The following is an 18,458-nucleotide window of genomic DNA, read 5'->3' as shown; positions in this document are numbered from 1 at the left end:
TAATAACAGAAATTCTTCCCATTGGTGACAAATCTAGTTTTCCCCATCTGTGAAAATCCAGTTTTATCTCATTCCACATTTTAATATAGTTAGTTTTAAACAAAATAGAATTTTTATTAGAGTTACACCAAGGTATTTTACCTTTTTTTATAATCTTAAATCCAGTTTTGTTTTCCAGTTTTCTTTGATCTTCCCTTCGATCTTCCCTGCCTTTCCCTTTCTGAATCTCACATGGTTTCATCAATTCCCCATTGACCATAATCTCGGCCTTCTGTGGTATATAAATAGATTTCAGTCTTTGTATAACACTCAGTCTGAAGTCCATATTCTCAACTACTTTAAACATAAAATCCCAATTCAGATTATCAAAAGCTTTCTCTGCATCTAAAAAAATGTACAGCCTATTTGTCCTTGCATTGTTGTAAATATTCAGTTATATCTTAGATGATTCTCACATTGTCCTTTAGTTGTCTTTTAGGTAATAAATCACACCGATGATCTTCATGGACATCAACTTGTAAAACATTTTTTAGTCTTTCAGTTAGGATGGATGTAAAAAGTTTGTAGTCATTAAGAAGACTATAATATATGGTAAGAGTTAAGTCTTGCCCTTCCTTGAGCATGAGAACAATGTAGACTTCTTTCCATGAATCAAGCATAGACTGACTTTGTAAAATAGAATTCATTAAATCTTTCATTGAAAATAATAATTGATCTTCAAACATTTTTTAAAAACCCACTCAGTAAACCATCTGGTCTCAGTGCTTTAAGTATCTTAGCTGTTTAATTTGCTTCTGTTATTTCAAAGGTTGTTACTGGACTGTTCATAATTTTCTTTTGTTCTTCCAATAATTTGGGTAAATTTTGATTTTGTACATAGTCATTCATTTGTTCCAATGAAACTTCTTGCTCCTCCTATAAATTAATTCCCAAAAAGTCTTTGGATATTTTTATTATCCGTGTGAGTCTTATTTCCTTCACAAATTTTAGTTATTTTCTTTTCAGTTTGTTTTCTTAATTTGTACAGCCATCTCCCTTTATTTGCATGTTTAAAAAATCTGCTTTGTATATTTCAATTTCCTTTTCATGTGTGAAATTGTTAACATAGAAATTTGTTGTTGCAATAATTTTAATTGATTAAATATGTTTTGATTTTCCAATGATTTTTAATCCCCCCCCTTTAATCTCATCTAAAACATTTTGGATTTTTCCAGCTGATTTCTTCTCAATCCATGTATCATATTGTATCAAGTAATCTCTTATCACAGTTTTATAGGCCTCCCAAACCTCTTATCACAGTTTTATAGGCCTCCCAAACTGTGGTCAAGTTGGGTCCCTTACCCATATTATTAAAATAATCTTGAAATACTTTTTACATCCTTTGACAATTTGTGGTCTTTGCAAGATGGATTCATTTAACCTCCACTTAAAAGACTGCAATCTGAATTTAAAATGTACTGTCACTGGATTGTGATCTGAAAAAGATTTTGGAAGAATGTCCATTTCAATTATCTTATGAGCCAAATTTTTGGTAGTCCATATCATGTCAAAGATTTGTCTATCTGGGAAAAAAGATATAGTCTTTTGTGAGTCCATTTTTGTACCTCCATACATTAAGTATACCTAGAAAATCTGTCAACTAAAAAATATTTGGAGTAGTTTTCCTTGCATTACTTTAAGCACAAATATGTCCAATTATAGGGTTGCTACCAATTCCAATCTCCAAGAATGTACCAATGTACCAAGAAAAAGAAAATAACTGTTCAGAGTAAATGTTTAGAAAAATTAGCCTTTTCTTGATATGGGTGATATAAACCAATAACAATGAATTTTATTCCTTGTAGTTCAATTTGAACATATCTGCCTTGGCCATCCGCTAGTAAGAGTTGTAGTTATAACTGAAGAATTATGTATAAAACTACATTAATCTTATTTTTGTGATTGGCAGAAATATATTCCAAACCCAATGTTTTGTTGTCTAAATACTTTCTGCCTATCTCTTTTCTTACAAAGGTATTATATCTCGATTCAATTTTTTGCCAAATAACAAAAAAGAGTTGTTGGGGGGGTTTTTGCTTTTTTTCTGGGGAATTTGCGACCCTGACATTCCAAGTTACAATCCATCCTGTTTATCATAGCAAATTTTCCAATGCTACAACTATGGTTGTCCCCATCTCCGTGGCATGAACAGGGGTGGTATTCACTTGTATTCCCTACCGTTTTGCATATGTGAGCCCACCTCCGCGCATGCGCTCAGCCTTCTGTGCATGCACTTGGGGTGAAAAAAGAGCCTAAATGGGATGCCATAGCAATAGCAATAGCAGTTAGACTTATATACTGCTTCATAGGGCTTTCAGCCCTCTCTAAGCGGTTTACAGAGTCAGCATATCTCCCCCACAGTCTGGGTCCTCATTTCACCCACCTCGGAAGGATGGAAGGCTGAGCCAACATTGAGCCGGTGAGATTAGAACCGCTGAACTGCAGATAACAGTCAGCTGAAGTGGCCTGCAGTACTGCACCCTAACCACTGCGCCACCTCGGCTCTCGGATGCCATAGAGCCGGGGCGGGTGGGTGGGGCCACTACTGGTTCAGGCGAACCAGTCTGAAGCGATAGAATCCCACCCCTGTCCTGAACCTGTATCTTTGCCATTGTCCTTCTGTGTTCTTTCAGAAATTGGTCTTCAGAATTTGGATCTTTTGAAAAATGTAATAGTTCCGTATCTGTCACAAAATGTTGTGCTTTGTGCTATAGAATTTAATCTAAAGCCAGGGTGGCGAACATACGGCATGCGTGCCATAGGTGAAGCCATTTATCAGGACACCCGAGGTGTTGCCCTGTCAGCTGGTCAGCGCGCATGCACGCGCTGGCCAGCTGAGTTCAGCTTTTTTTAAAGCCATTAACTTAACTTTAACTTTTAATAAATTTATATGCCGCCCAATCCCGTAGGACTCCATTTTTTGACCTCCCCAGGCTCCAGAGGCTTTATAGGAGTCTGGGGAGGGTGAAAAGAGCCTCCCCCCCCCCAAGGCCCTTCAGAGGCTTCAGCCCTATGGACAAACTGGCCCTATGGGCAAACCGGAAGTTCGGGAACGGACTTCCAGTTTGCTCATAGGGTCGGTTTAAGCCCTCTGCAATGCTTGTTCTTTTAATAGATTTTCTTACAAATTGGGTGAAAAGATCTCTTGGCCATTGACTTCTAATTGCACGGGTTGAACTTACTCTATAGATTTTATCAACTTTTCTAGGAACATCCAAATTATCATTTTTCATCCATTTTGTAATCAATGTTATAATTATATCTTTGACCTTTTACCCCACTTTCTGGCAAGTCCCAAATTCTCAAATAAAGCTTTCTCCTTCAATTCCATTAATAATAAATTGATTGTTCCCATTTGCATGTCTGACGTTTCTACTCATAGGAATATTCTTAACATCCTTTTTCAGTGGGTTTAACTCTGTTGCAAATTCTTCAAACTTTTGATCTAATTTTTCATTTGGACTGTTAGCCATTGAATCAAATTTATCAGACAATTTATTAGTCAATTAGCGCAGTCATCTTTTTTTTTTTGTAAATTTGTAAATTTGTTTGTAAATTCAGGAGCACTTTCTGCTCAAAATTCTTCATAAAAAGTTGAACAATAAAGTCCTCTGATTCTCTTTTTGCCTCCTTTTTTCTCTGGGGGCATTTTACTTAATATATTTTTATATTTTTTATTTATTAAATGTATTGGGCACCCATCTCACCACTGGATAACTCTTAAATTTTACTTAATATATAATATTAAAAACACTCCTTTCAATAGTTTTGTTTCTCAATAGGCTTCATTGTCTATATGGCCAGTTATTTAGTACACAAGATAAACAGTCACTGGGCAGTGTTTGAGGCCAAAAGGATTTCAGTGTGTTCCCAAACAATACAACTTCTTCTTATATAAACTCCCTTTTTACAACTCTCTACTCCCTTAATTTGGGGTAGAGTTGGGGTAGGCGACTGAATAAAACTGACCGTTTACTAGCTGGATCCCTTTCTGACACCACATGGAGTTCTCAGATTTATTTATTTTTTGCACCCTAGGAGAGAAATTAGTTTTTTTGTTTTAGTTTTGCCTTTATTTGTATGCCGCCCTTTTCCCTGGGGGGACTCAGGGCGGCTCACAATTCAAAAGAGGGAGGGGGAGAAGACAAACAATAGACAATACAGCATGTTAAAAAGAAAACACAACAGTCACACAATTCAAGTGGGGCTACAATCTTAACCCCAGGCCCGCCGGGACAGCCAGATCTTTAAAGCGGCACGGAAGGACTGGAGGGTGGTGAGGGTCCGAATCTCCACGTGGAGTTCGTTCCAAAGGGACGGAGCAGCCACCGAGAAGGCTCTCCTCCGGGTAGTTGCCAGTTTGCACTGGCTAGAAGATGGGATTCGGAGGAGGCCTAATCGATGCGATCGTATCGGTCTAGTGGAGGAAATATCTAGCATTGAACTCTCAAACAACCACTTTAAAATAAGCTAGATAATATTGAATTGAATAAATGGGGAAAACTTTGGGGAACAAACTTAAAAATGACACTATCCGTTGCATACAAGGAAAACCAGTACAAAATGTTTTACAGATGGCACCTGGCACCAACAAGGTTAGCTAAAATCTCAACAAATACCTCCCCAAAATGCTGGAAGTGTGAATCAATACATGGAACGTACTACCACTTATGGTGGACCTGTGAGAAGGCTAAAAAAAATTGAAAAAGGATCAAAAAGTGGCTAGAGGTAATAACAGGAGTTAAAATAGAATGGAAACCTGAAGTTTTTTTAATTAGGAATAATGACTGCAAAATATTAAAAAAAATCAGTATTACACATAATTACAACAGCGAGGATTGCCTTTGCCCAGAAATGGAAAAACAAATTAATTCCAAGCGAAGATGAAATAATAAGAAAGGTTATGGACTGTGCTGAAATGAACAAATTAACAAAAGAAATCCAGGGAAAAGAAGAAATAGAATACTACCAGATATGGGATAAATGGTATAGGTGGATGGAGGAAAGAAACAAGGATCAATGAAGGAAGACAACAAAGCCCAAAAATAGTAGTTAAGGAGAATTAACACACATAAATATATCCAAGTGCTTTAAATTTACTAGAGGCAATCAGCCAATATAGCAGACAGAGGAGTAAGATAAGAGGGTTAAGAATGGTGAAATGCAAATGAAATATAATAGAAGAGGAAACCATATAAGGTGAGCAATATCAATTGGCAATTGCTATTAGAAAGAACAGGAAGCTCCTGTTCGTATTGTATTGTGTAAATGTGGTGTACATCTAAATTTTGTGTATGTGTATTTTACATGTTTGTAAATAAAATTAAAAAAATTAAAATAAAATAAAATAAGCTACTGTAGATAACAATTACCACAGTGAGAAAAGAGAAGGATTTTTTTTTAAAAAAAATGCTCCTCCTTGGTCTAAAGAACCAGAGGCAGGAATATATACAGGAAAAAAAAATACTAAGAGTTCTTTGAAATTAATACATTATATACAACATTTCAATGAGTAACTAAAGTAATTGAAGTCCCTATCACCCTAAGGCAAAAGGCTGAAGTGAAATCCTTCATTGTAACCCATCAAGAGGATGGCATTCTTAACCATACTCAGCCAGGCAATTAACTTGTAATCCACTCATCAAGGATGAAAAACAAAAAGAAAAATTGAAAAGTACAAGTTAAAAGCAGAAATCAGCACCTTCTAAAATGCAGGCAGGAATTGGGCAAGTTTGGAAGCAAAACCAACTATCTGCCAATGGAGTGGGGGGGGAAAGCCCCACTGATTAAAGAGCCATTTTCTGGAAAGATTCCATTGAGTCCAAAATTTCTGTTGTTAAGCAAGGCAATTGTTAAGTGAGTTTTTCCCCCCTTTTAAGATCTTTTCGCCACAGCTGTGAAGTGACTAGGTTCGGTTAAGTGACTTGTGCAGTCATTAAGTGAATCTGGTTTCTCCCATTGACTTTGCTTGTCAGAAGCTATCTGGGAAGGTTACAAATGGTGATCACATAATCCTGGGACAGTGTGTGTTGTCCCACTCATGCACACACACCAGTGGTGGGTTTCAAAAATTGTTGGAACCTACTCTGTGGGTGTGGCCTCCTTTGTGGGAGTGGCTTGCCACCCATGTGACCAGATGGGAGTGGCTTGCCGCCCATGTGACTGGATGTGAAATTATGAATTAGTACTTAGGTCGGTCCAAGTAGCTATTCAGAAACTCTGGCATTGAAGCATGCAAGTCTTAAAGCTGTCAAGTTGCAAGATCCTTGCCAGTGGTGGGTTTCAAAAAATTTTGGAACCTCTTCTGTAGGTGTGGCCTGCTTTCCAGGTCCACTGGTGGAACCTCTTCTAACCGGTTCGGTAGATTTGATGAACCAGTTCTACCGAATAGATGCGAACTGGTAGGAACCCACCTCTGACACACACATACCACAGGTGTAAGGAGTCTTAAGGCTTCCAATTGGTATTCCCCAGCAATTCTCTATGCTAGCACCAGCTCAATCCCAATGAGTTCCAAAGCTACTCAAATGAAGTCAACACTTTAAGGCAAAGGCCAATCCAGTAGACAGCAAGTTCCCAAGGCAAAGGCAAAGTGAAGACAACAGCTGAAGAGACACAAGTTCAAGGCAAGAACACACAGCAAGGAAATAAACACGTTTCCAGCATCGTCTCCATCTGTCTGCTGTGCTAAATAGCTAGCATTTGGTGCAGCCCATCAAGCCACGTGGAGACTCCTGGGAGAGGCATGGCGGGGTGGCAGGGGTGTGGTGTGGTGGGTGGGGCCTGTCATGGGTGGGATTCGGAGGTTCTCCAAACCAGCCATAACGTTAGCTACGGGTTCTCCTGAACCCGGGCGAATCCACAGCAGCCCACCCCTGGTCCTGTTTATATGCAGAACTAAGACATGGTTATGAATATTCAGACACCTGAATGGAGCAATGAGGAATCTGCCGTGGGCTTCATTTAACTTGTAAAGTTAATGCTGCTAATATATGACTTGTAAAAAGCAATCTAATTATACATTTTTCCTTTGTAGGAATTTATGTAAATCCCTTGGGATTCAATTTAGTAATTAGGAAAAAAGGCAACCCCTTTATTCTATCTGCACAAGGAATATTCCTAGCCTGGTGCAAGTGTGAGCCCATTTGCAAGCTAAGTGAGCATTCCCCCCCTGCCTTTTATGGAAATTAATCTGAATGAGGTGACAAAACTATTAATTCCAAATAATCTAAAATGAAAGTATGTTCATACCTCATAGGGACATTTTCACATTTAGCATATTTTTTTTAGAAAGTACAGGTGTTAAAAACTGATTGCAAGCTAATGGGATCTGATGTCTACCCTAAACAGTTTCTTCCATAACAGGGCAGATTATTATAGGCGGTTTGGCGCCATCCTTATTCCTTGCTGACTGAAAAGGCTGTTAACTGAACATTGCTAACCAGCCATTCACTCTATTGTCTGAAGACATTTAGAATAGAATGGAGAAATCTGGCGTTCAAAATAAAAAACCACTTGCCCAAGATGGTAGTAAGAATCGGGGGGGGGGGGGGGGATTGAAAAATTTTAGCAACCGGTTTAGCAACTGGTTGCTGGGTTGGTGTGGCCATGGTGGATGTGGCCTACTCGGCCTCCTGCACCACAGTGGCAAGGGGGGCATTTTCCCTTCCCCAGACTCTGGAGGCTTTTTTCAAGCCTCTGGGAGGGCAAAAACGGCCTCTCCTGAGCTCTGGAGATGCTCCGGAGGTCCTCCAGAGGCTAGAAATGTTTCCAGACTTCCGGGAGGCCCGTTTTTCACACTACCAGAGCCTCCGCGTAGGCCCTGCACTTGCCTGGCATTCAAAACAGGCCACGTGGAGACTCCTGGGAGGGGCGGAGCAGGGTGGGCATGGCCAGCCAGTCCTTTCAACTACCAGTTCAGCGAACCATATGTAAAATTAGCATCTGGTTCTCCCAAACCAGTCCGAAGCGGCTGAATCCCACCCCTGGTCACTACCATGGTAGTGGGGCTTTGCATAGCTGTGCCTGTTATCTTTACTTTTATGACCCTCCCCTGGAGGAATTCAAGAAGCAAGAATGGAGACGTTTGCATACTGTCTTTTAGAAATATTCAGTACCAACTCAGTATAGTGACTGGTGAATCAGAACTGTCTACTCCTGTTCTCCAATCACTGTTTTTGCACAATCAGCAACATATCATCTGAACAGGCCGCACCTGAGATACATCCATTGTTTGCTCAAAATATTTATTGTAATGCCTCTCAAACAGGTTTGCTGAACTGGGCAGAATCCTAGTTAGAGGATCGTCCGAATGGTTAGAGTGGTGCATATAAAGTCTTGATCTGCTTCCTGCCAGGTCTGGTTTCTAGTCCTGCCTTTGTTCTGGTAGCCTACCTATAAACTGCTCCGTGGTGGGTCCCAGTGCAACCGGTACAGTGCAACGGTGTCCGGTGTCCACTACATGAATGCGCTCACATACGCAGCACGTGCATGCGTACTTGCCATCTGCAACACTCTGCAACATCTCCACGACGCTCCAGCTGCTCAGCGGAGCATCGTGCAGGCACCATACACTCTGTGTGTACGCGCAGAAGCCCCGAAGAGCTCAAATACTGGTAAGGAGTGTGGGCGGGCGGGTAGGCCCTCTGGAGCACCGTACCGGAATGGTACCAGGTGCTCCCGGCTGGCACCGGTACACCCATACTGGGGCGTACTGGTCGTAACCCAGCACTGAAACTGCTCCAGACGATCACAGTCCTTTTAGAATTGTGATGCCAGAACTGGATGTGGGACTCCAACTAGGGAAGAGGGGGACAATTGTGGACTTGGGCTGCAGTTAAAGCAACCCAATGGCTATTTGAATGGCTGCATCTCACTCCTGGCTCATCTGACACCGATGCACACAGTAAAGGCTGGACTACCCTGTCTGCTTATACAGGTGGTCCTTGACGTAGGACTACAATTAAGCCCAAAATTTCTGTTGCAAAGTGAAACATTTGTGAAGTGAGCTTTGTCCCATTTTACAACCTTTCTTACTGCAGTTGCTACGTGAATCATTAGAGTTGGCACATTATTAACAAGGCTGTTAAGAGAATCTGGCTTCCCTACTGACTTTGCTTGTCCACAAAAGGGGATTCACATGACCTCCGGGACACTGCAACCATCATAAATATTATGACATCATAAACGCCAAGCATCTGAATTTTGATGACGTTGACCATGGAGATGCTGCAATGGTCACAACTCTGAGAAATGGTCATCAAACACTTTTTTCAGTGCCGTTGTAACTTTGGTCACTAAATGAACTGTTGTAAGTGGAGGACTATCTGTATCTTCCTCCCTTCCTTCCTCCCCATGTTATTAATGCTAGACCTTCGTTATTTGGAACTCCAAGCCTGGCAGGGGACCACGATGCTGTTTTGGAGCTTTCTTTCAGTGGAGTGACACAGAACGCCAGAAAAAGATATCTTTATTAAGGCAGGGCATAAAGCGAGATTTTGGGCATAAGAGTGAACATGAGATGGGGTCAGACTTGAGGATCTCCTGGGGACCCCATTTATCCCTTCTATCTTGTTATACATTTACTGCAGAGGTGGGTTCCTACCAGTTCGCACCAGTTCGGTAGAACCCATTCGTGAAATCTACCGAACCAAGAGGTTCCCAGTGGACCTGGAAAGCAGGCCACACCTACAGAAGAGGTTCCAAAAAATTTTGAAACCCACCACTGACAGACAGACAGACACACACACACACACACACAGAGAGAGAGAGAGAGAGAGAGAGAGAGACTCACACAAAGAAAGAAAGGAAGAAAGAAAGAAAGAAAGAAAGAAAGAAAGAAAGAAAGAAAGAAAGAAAAAAAAGAAAGAAAAAGTGAGAGATGAAAGAAAAAAGGAAAAAGGGACAGAGAGACAAAAGGAAGGAGAGAGAGAGAGGGAAAACACATGGCCGGCAAGCCACTCCCATCAGGTCACATGGTCGGCAAGCCACTCCCACAAAGGAGGTCACACCCACAGAATAGGTTTGAAAATTTTTTGAAACCCACCACTGATTTACTGAGTCTTGAAGTAAAACCAGAAACTTGAACTCAGGAAATTCAAATGTCAAACCACAACACCTGCTTGTAAATAGGTTGAGTCAGTTGGAGGTCTCGCTTGCAAGTCAGACACAGGGCTTAGCCACATATGTCAGAATGAAACTATCCAACTTTCTATCTTCCTCCAACTTTCTATCTTCCCTCCATCATCCTAGAAAAAAAAATGAAACTAGTGTTTCCTGTATGCTTTTCTGCCTAGCAATAAGGAACTTAACCAATTGAAATGCTTTAATATTTCCGTGTTAGCTGTTTTGAGGAAGTTATAAGAGCACGCTTCTCCCTATGAACCTCTCTCAGACGTCAAATGTGGGCTTCCACTGTCTGAGCCATTTGGCCAAATAAAGCTATTTCTTGATCTCGCAGTCCGAGTCTCCTGATTTTCTGCAACATTATAAGACTTCTAAGGCCGCTTGCCTATATTTATTCAGACTCAGAACGTGCAAAAACAAAAACCCTCAAATGTGCAACTTACCTGACTAATTTTCTGGTAAGGTTCCTTGAAACCTTCACTGAATCCTGCAACACGCATACCATTTACCCACATTTGTAAGCTAAATCCTAAGGCACTGCAGCCCTTCAGGTTCGTTTTCCAGACTTTGGGTGTCAAAAGAGTTAAGATAGCAGCAGCCTTGCCATGTTTGTTTAACGTGTGAAACACTTAAAACCTGGAACTTTTTAAGCGCTCCATCACGGCCACCACCTTGAGCTCTTGGGAACCCCGCTCCGCCACCATCCCATTTTGTTCCAATTTATTTTTTTCTTTATTCATTTATTTTCGTCAAGCATGAATTAGATAACAGATATAAGTATAAACATGATTATGTATACATGAAATGAATACGAATACAAGGGAATATTAGGACAGGGACAGTCGGTACACTGGTGCGCTTAGGCACTTATGCACACTGGTGCGCTTATGCACGCTGGAGTATTAATGCACGCTGGTGCGCTTTTGCATTTATGCATGCTGGTACTGAGCCGAGGTGGCACAGTGGTTAAATGCAGCACTGCAGGCTACTTCAGCTGACTGTACTTCTGCAGTTCGGCTGTTCAAATCTCACCGGCTCAGGGTTGACTCAGCCTTCCATCCTTCCGAGGTGGGTAAAATGAGGACCCGGATTGTTTGTTGGGGGCAATATGCTGGCTCTGTAAACCGCTTAGAGAGGGCTGAAAGCCCTATGAAGCGGTATATAAGTCTAACTGCTATTGCTATTGCTATGCTGGTGCACATAGACTCTGGTGCACTTATGCATGATGCTGCGTTTATGCACGCTGGTGCACTTATATACTCTGGTGCACTTATGCACGCTGGTGTGCTTATGCACGGGTGCACTTATGCGCGCTGGTGCGTTTACACACAATCTCTTCAAAGCAGCTTCGTCCCTCAGTTTCCTCCCAGCTGCTTTGAAGAGATTCGGCCAAAGCCCCGTTAGGGATCCGACGGGACGTAAAACGGTCCGCTGCTAAATAAAGAAGCTGCCGCTGGACTCGGCCCGCAAAGAAGGGAGGCGCATCGGGGCAGAGGCACCCAAGGAATCTTGAGGCCCGACGAAGGTCTCGACGCATCTGCATCCGCAACCACAGCGCCTCCCGGGCAAGCCCGGGCTTTTCCTTTAAGGCTCCGCCCGCCTGGGCCGCGGCCAGAGACGGGGGAGAAGGCGGGCGAGGAGGCCGAGCGGCGGCATGGCGGCGGGCGAGAATGACGCGTATGCGGCCTTCGTGGCTTTGCACGGGCCCGCGCTCAGCGCCTCCGCGGTGCCCCAGCGCTACTGGCCCAGCCTGTGGCGAAAGCTGGAGAACGAGGTGGGTGCCGGGCTGCGCTTCCCCCGGGAGGTAAAGAGCCGGCGGGGCTTAAAAGGGGCCGGAAAGTCTCGGGAGGCCCGCCGAGTTCCTCTAAGGAAAGGCGCGCTGCGAACGGCCTATCCGGACGGGGCCAAGGAGGGGAGTCCGGCGGGAAGAGGAGGAAGGTTTTTGCGCTGCAATGGCTTTGGACGTTGGGGGTGGGGGCAAAAAAACTGCTGCGCCCGGGAAGTTTCCCCCAGTAGCCCTTTTGGGAAGCTTTCGCCTCTTAATGTTGGATAATGGTGTTGGATAATTATTTGAAGTAATGTAGGGTTTCCTGCCTAAGCAGGGGGTTGGACTAGAAGACCTCCAAGGTCCCATTCTATTCTGTTCTGTTCCTATTCCTATCCTATTCCTATTATATACCTACAACTATTCTGTTCTGTTCTATTCTTTCCTATTCCTGTTCTATTCTAATTCCTATTCCTATCCCTATTCTATACCTATACCTAATCTGTTATATTCTATTCTATTCTATTCTACTCTTTCCTATTCCTATTCTGCTCTGTTCTATCCTATCCTGTCCTATCCCTGTTCTATTCTTTCCTATTCTTTCCTATTCCTATTATATACCTATACCTAATCTATTCTATTCTGTTTTATTCTATTCTACTCTTTCCTATTCCTATTCTGCTCTGTTCTATCCTGTCCTATCCTATCCCTGTTCTATTCTTCCATATTCTTTCCTATTCCTGTTCTATTCTAATTCCTATCCCTATCCCTATTCTATACCTATACCTAATCTATTCTGTTCTATTCTATTCTACTCTTTCCTATTCCTTTTCTGCTCTGTTCTATCCTGTCCTATCCTATCCCTGTTCTATTCTTTCCTATTCTTTCCTATTCCTATTCTGCTCTGTTCCATTCTATTCTTTCCTATTTCTATTCTGTTCCTATTCCATTCTATTTTCGTTGGCTCCCCCCTCTTTCTTCTCAGGGGATTTTAACTCATGTGGAGGTTTGACTTTCCTTGCTGACTCTCATAAAAAGAACGAAAAGACCCAAGAGTGGAGAAACCCAGGTGTTTGGACTTCTACAAACGCCTCCTCCGGCCTTTGTCGTGCAATGGATGAGAGAGAAATCTTGCCCTGCTGGCTACTTACTGGCTGAGGCTGCTTAGCTTCAGTTGGATGGATGATTAGTTACTTGGAGCAACAGGTTGGCTAAAAGAAAAAGGATGACTCCAAGACAAAAAATAAAAAATCAAATCAGTTTTATGTACTATACCAATTATGGTGGTTTAGTATGTAATGGTGTCTGACTCTTGATGACTTTATAGGCAAGTGATCTCCAGGCTACCCACCTTTTTTTCAATTGTATGTTCAACTTTGCATCAGATTGGATATTATTGATATTATTTGATATTATGAAGTGTTCTTTGCTTTGGCTTTTCTTCTTTGTCCTCTAACCATTTCTAGCACCGTTGCCTTCTCCAATGAATTTGCATGCATGACATTGCCAAATTAAAATCCGACACGGTTTATGAACTTAGCTTCTTGTGATGTGTCTGGTTTTTATAACAATTTAGCACTCCTCTGTCAGTTACTCTGGCTGTCCTTGGCATACGCAATAATTTACGCCAACATTACAGTTCAAAGGCATCAATTATTCAATCAACCATTTGTAGCGTCCCAACTCTACGTCCATAAATCATTCTAGGGAAGACTATTGCTCTAACTAGCCTGCTTTTTATATTTCAATCGATATCGTTGCTTTTCCAGATCTTATTCATGTTAACCATTGCAGAGCAGTCTAAAGTTATGCTGCGTTTGATTTTAGGAGTCGAACTGCCATCGCAAAGAATTTTGGATCCAAGGAAGTTACATTCTTGAACTAATTCAATTTCCTCCTTGTTGATTTTAAATGTCTCATGTCCATCTGCAGCTCTTTTCATTACCTTTGTTTTCCTGTTGTTAAGACTCCGTCCTTGATTTCCCAGATCTTCTTTTCTAGATTTTTCTTATCTTCAGCCAATACTGTTATATCATCTGTGGAGTTCAAATTAATTATGGTTGTTCCCCCAATCTTCACTCTAACACCAGGCAGTTTCAGATCTAATTTCCACGTGACCACTTCAGCATACAGATTGAACAAAAAAGGTGATAAATACATCCTTATCTAATTCCCTTACAGAATCCCTTACTGATTTTTAACCAGTCTGTGTCACTATCAGTGTACAATGACCTGATGAGGTGAGTTGCGAAGCTGTCCGTAGCTCATTGTGTTCTACACAGTCAAAAGCTTTACTGTAATTGGTAAATCACATCTAAAGATCCTTTTGATACCCACAAGCCTTTTCCATAATCCATCTAATATTGGCAATGTGATCTCAAATGCCGCACCCCTTTCTAAAACCAGTATGTACATCAGCTAACTCTTGATCAATGACATTCTGTAGCCTCTGTTTAATGATTTTTCACAGACTCTTGCAAGAGAAGCCAATGCATTTGAGCAGTCACTGTCATTGCCCCTTTATTTACTAATGGGATAAAAACAGATCTTTTCCAGTCCTGAGATCATTGAATATAATGCATACCTCCTGACATAGGGCAGTGATGATGTTAACTGGCGCTGGTCTCAGTAATTCCACAGATAGACTTATCAATACCTGGAGCTTTCCAGCTCAGTAATTTCTCCATAGCCTATTCTACTTCTTCTTTTAAGATGTTTGGTTCTTTATTAATTGGGCTGTCATCTTTATCATCTTGATGGTAAGTCCATCTGCTATAGAGTCCTTTCGTATTTTCTTTTCACCAGTTCTTCATCTTCTGCTGGACACTTAATACATTCCCATTGTGGTCTTTAGCAGTTCATTGCCGTGCTGAAAAGCTGGATCTCGTCATTTTCACTACAGCAAACATAGCCTTAGTATGTCTCTTCCTATTAGATGTTGACGCTTTTCTTCCCACTGCCTATTTTTGTCTTTCTTGGCTTCACATTCGAAAATTGCACTCAGCTTTTTGACTTGATCCTTACTACTTTGGCCGTCTTTCGCTTATTAGTTATTTTGATCAGATAGCCAATTTTAATTCTGTTTAGTTTTTGGTGTGACACCTACTGCGTTTTTTTTAGTATAAGACCCCCCCCCCCAAAATGGGTGGAAATGTCTGTGCATCTTATACACAGTCCTGCCCACCCGCCAGCTGAAGTCCTGCCCACCCACCAGCTCTCACTTTTCGCCCTCTTTCTCCCAGCAATTTGCCTCCTTACAGCAATCAGCATGGTCAGCTTCAGCACAGCCTGATTTAGCAGGAGCAGCATTTGGATTGGCCTCCCGGAATACCTCCTACAACTGTTCCAGGCTGTGAGGATAGCCACCACCCATTGCCGCTGCTACCTATCACTGCCTCCACGGGCCCTATTTTAGGCCTCTGTGCCTCCCATTTTTGGCCCATTCCAGGTGGCGGGGATAGGCGGTGGCGGGCCGCCTGGAACAGTCTGAAAATGGGATGCACAGAGGCCGAAAATGGGGTGCCCGGAGGCTGAAAACAAGATGTGCAGAGGCCACAAATGGCACATGGAGGTGGCGATAGATGGCAGCGCTGGCGGTGATGGGCGGTGACGATCACTGCAACGTGGAACAGCTGATAGGTGTTCTGGGAGGCCAATCCAATCACCAATCAGCTGCTTGTGCTAAATCAGGCTGTGCTGAAGCTGACCAGGCTGCTGTTTGCTGCAAGGAGGCAAATTGCTAGGGGGCAGAGACAGGGTTTTTTTCTTATTTTTCTCCCCAAAAGCTAGCTGCGTCTTATGCTTCGGAGCATCTTATAGTCTGAAAAATATGGTAATTTCCATGAAATTACTTCCTTGAATCTCTCAGCACTGTCCGTTTGGGTCTTTCCCTTCTAAATTCAGTAGCTCAAACCTATTCTTAAGTTCTATGGCATGCATAGGTTAAATGTTGTCCACATTGAATTTGGGGGAGATATTTCCTATTTTTCACCTTGCACAGTTTAAGCATCAGTTTAGCCACAAATAGCGGATGGTCCAAGTTACAGTCAGCACCAGGAAGTATCTTAACAGATGCAACTGAACCTTTCCAGAATTGTTGGCATAAAATGAAGTCTGTCTGGTTTCAGTGTTGTCCATTTGGTTCCGTCCATGTGCATAAAATTTGCTTGTGTTACATAAGCCATGTGTTTGTTATACTGAGATGTTTTTCCTGGTAAAATTCCAGTAGACAATTGCTAAACTTCATTCCATTCAGCAAGCCCAAACTTGAATTCTTGCAAATTCTCCTTCTCCTACCTTTACACTGAAATTGCCCATAATGTATCAAAGATCCTTTTTTGATATTTGCTTGAGAGCACATTGAAGCTCACTGTGAACAAGTTTTAATTTCATAATCATTTGAGTCCACAGTGGGTGGCGTAGATTTGTAGTTTGGTGATGTTCAATGGCTTGCTTTGAATATGGATGGATATTATGAAATCGCTGTATATTCTGTGATTCTCAACACATTTAGCTACTTATTTTCATCTGATGATATCATTTCCATTTATCCATGACAGTGGGGAAATTCAATTTTTTTTACTACCGGTTCTGTGGGTGTGGCTTGGTGGGCTTGGCAGGGCAAAAGATACTGCAAAATCTCCATTCCCACCCCACTCTGGGGCCAGCCAAAAGTGGTATTTGCCAGTTCTGCGAACTACTCAATATTTCCACTACTGGTTCTCCAGAACCTGCTGAATTTCATCCCTGATCCATGACCATAAAATTGTCTGATTTGAACTGGCCACTGCCTGTCTAGTGTAACTGACCGATGCCAACAATGTCTATGTTAGCTCTAATCATTTCTCTAAACGACCAAATGTAAGGCAGAACTAAAGTAAGATTTCTTTATTATGCCACAATTGCCCACAAGACGATTGGGTAGAGCAGTGAATTCAATTCAGAGTACAGTAGAACCTCTGGTCACGAATATCTTCTGTGGTGAGAGATTCAAGGAAGTAATTTCATGGAAATTGCTGGATAGAACCGTATTTTTCGGATTATAAGATGCTCCGAAGTATAAGACGCAGCTAGCTTTTGGGGAGAAAAACAAGAAAAAAAACCTGTCTCTGCTCCCTAGCAATTTGCCTCCTTGCAGCAATCAGCAAACAGCCTGGTCAGCTTCAGCACAGCCTGATTTAGCACAAGCAGCTGTTTGGCGGTTGGATTGGCTTCCCAGAATACCTCCTATCAGCTGTTCCATGTTGCAGGGATCGCCACCGCCCATCACCGCTGGCGCTGCCCATCGACGCTGGTCACAAATGCTTCTTACCATGACCAAATAGAGTTCCCACCAAAAAATTAACAAATTTTTTTTCGCGGCCAATTTCCCCTTTCACACCATTTTTTTTTTGTAAGTACCAAATTTCCCAAATTAGGTTCGGTTCACAACCAAATCGGTTTGCGACCAAATTTATGGAACAGATTATGGTTGTGACCAGAGGTTCTTCTGTACAAACCTAGACTCAATAAAACAGCGGTCACCAACTGGTGGCCCGTGAGAAAATTTTGGTGCTCGGCAGAAAAATTATTTGCATTTTTCATATTGCAATAAATCAGGGGTCCTCAAACTACGCCTCCTGGGTCACATATGTGCAATGAATGTTTGTGTTGCTGCAGAGAATCTCCCCTTTTGGGGTCTTTTTGTGTGGGTCAGATGGAGGGGTAGAAATTCCGACTTGGGGTCTGCTTCAGCCTCCTGGTGTGGGGCTTTGGGCTAGGGCTGGAGGGAAGTGCCGCTGGTGGCAAAGAGCCGGAGGGTCTTGTTCCAGTGGGACTGCATCATGGCCTGGAACTGGCTGACCATCTCAGCCTGCTGAGGCACCGGTACTTGGCCTTGCACTCCTGCAGGTCTCCCCTCTGCTTGCAAAGCCTATGCTTGTAGTCCTCAGTGAGGGATGTCTGCTGAGCCTCCTTCTCAGTCAGATCCAATTTGAACTGAGCTGTTTTGCCAACTCTTTCTCATGGTGGCTGCTTAGCTCCAGCAACTGCTTCCTGTTGGGGCCCTAAGGAGCCTGGGTGGGCAGGCAAGTAGTGGCGAGTAGAAGCTGGCAAGGCACCCATTGACGTGAGTGATATCGAGTTGGCCACCCAGTAACATGACCACCTTGTCACGTCTACCTAGCCGGTCATTAAGCAGATCATATTAGTAGTCCATGGGATTTAAAATTATGAATTTAGTGGTCCCTGAAGTCCAAAAGGTTGGTGACCCCTGCAATAAAGCAGCCATGTCTCTTTCCAAGATTGAACAAGTACAGCAGAAGCTTCCATAGCTCTAATCTTGGGAAAAGATGTAGCTGCTTTAATGAATCCCAAGCAAATGCTGTTGGGGTGTTTTGAAGTACAGATAGTCCTTGACTTGTAACCATTCCTTTGGTGGCCCATTGAAGTTATAATGATACTGAAAAAAGTGACTTATGACCAATTTTCATATGACCATTGCAACATCCCCATGGTCACATGATCAAATCCAGAAGCTTGGCAACTGGCA

General features: G+C 42.4%; 1 protein-coding gene and 1 long non-coding RNA gene across 2 annotated transcripts in view; one reads left to right on the top strand and one right to left on the bottom strand.

The window, feature by feature from the left end:
* Positions 1 to 410: 410 nt before the first annotated feature.
* On the bottom strand, positions 411 to 2,322 carry LOC116511871. Its single transcript, XR_004255781.1, has 2 exons — positions 1,319 to 2,322; positions 411 to 1,287 (listed from the first exon to the last, which is right to left on the bottom strand). It is a non-coding gene; the product is annotated as an uncharacterized LOC116511871 (long non-coding RNA).
* Positions 2,323 to 11,766: 9,444 nt separating this feature from the next.
* Positions 11,767 to 18,458, top strand: part of TTLL12 (tubulin tyrosine ligase like 12) — a 31,599-nt gene continuing 24,907 nt past the window's right edge. The window contains exon 1 of the mRNA XM_032221561.1: positions 11,767 to 11,938. Coding sequence (XP_032077452.1) covers positions 11,819 to 11,938 — 120 coding nt within the window. The 5' untranslated portion in view covers positions 11,767 to 11,818. The remainder of the gene's footprint in view (positions 11,939 to 18,458) is intronic.

Source organism: Thamnophis elegans, chromosome 7 (assembly GCF_009769535.1).
Source record: "Thamnophis elegans isolate rThaEle1 chromosome 7, rThaEle1.pri, whole genome shotgun sequence".
NCBI lineage: Eukaryota > Metazoa > Chordata > Lepidosauria > Squamata > Colubridae > Thamnophis > Thamnophis elegans.
This window is presented reverse-complemented; position numbering and strand designations above follow the sequence as displayed.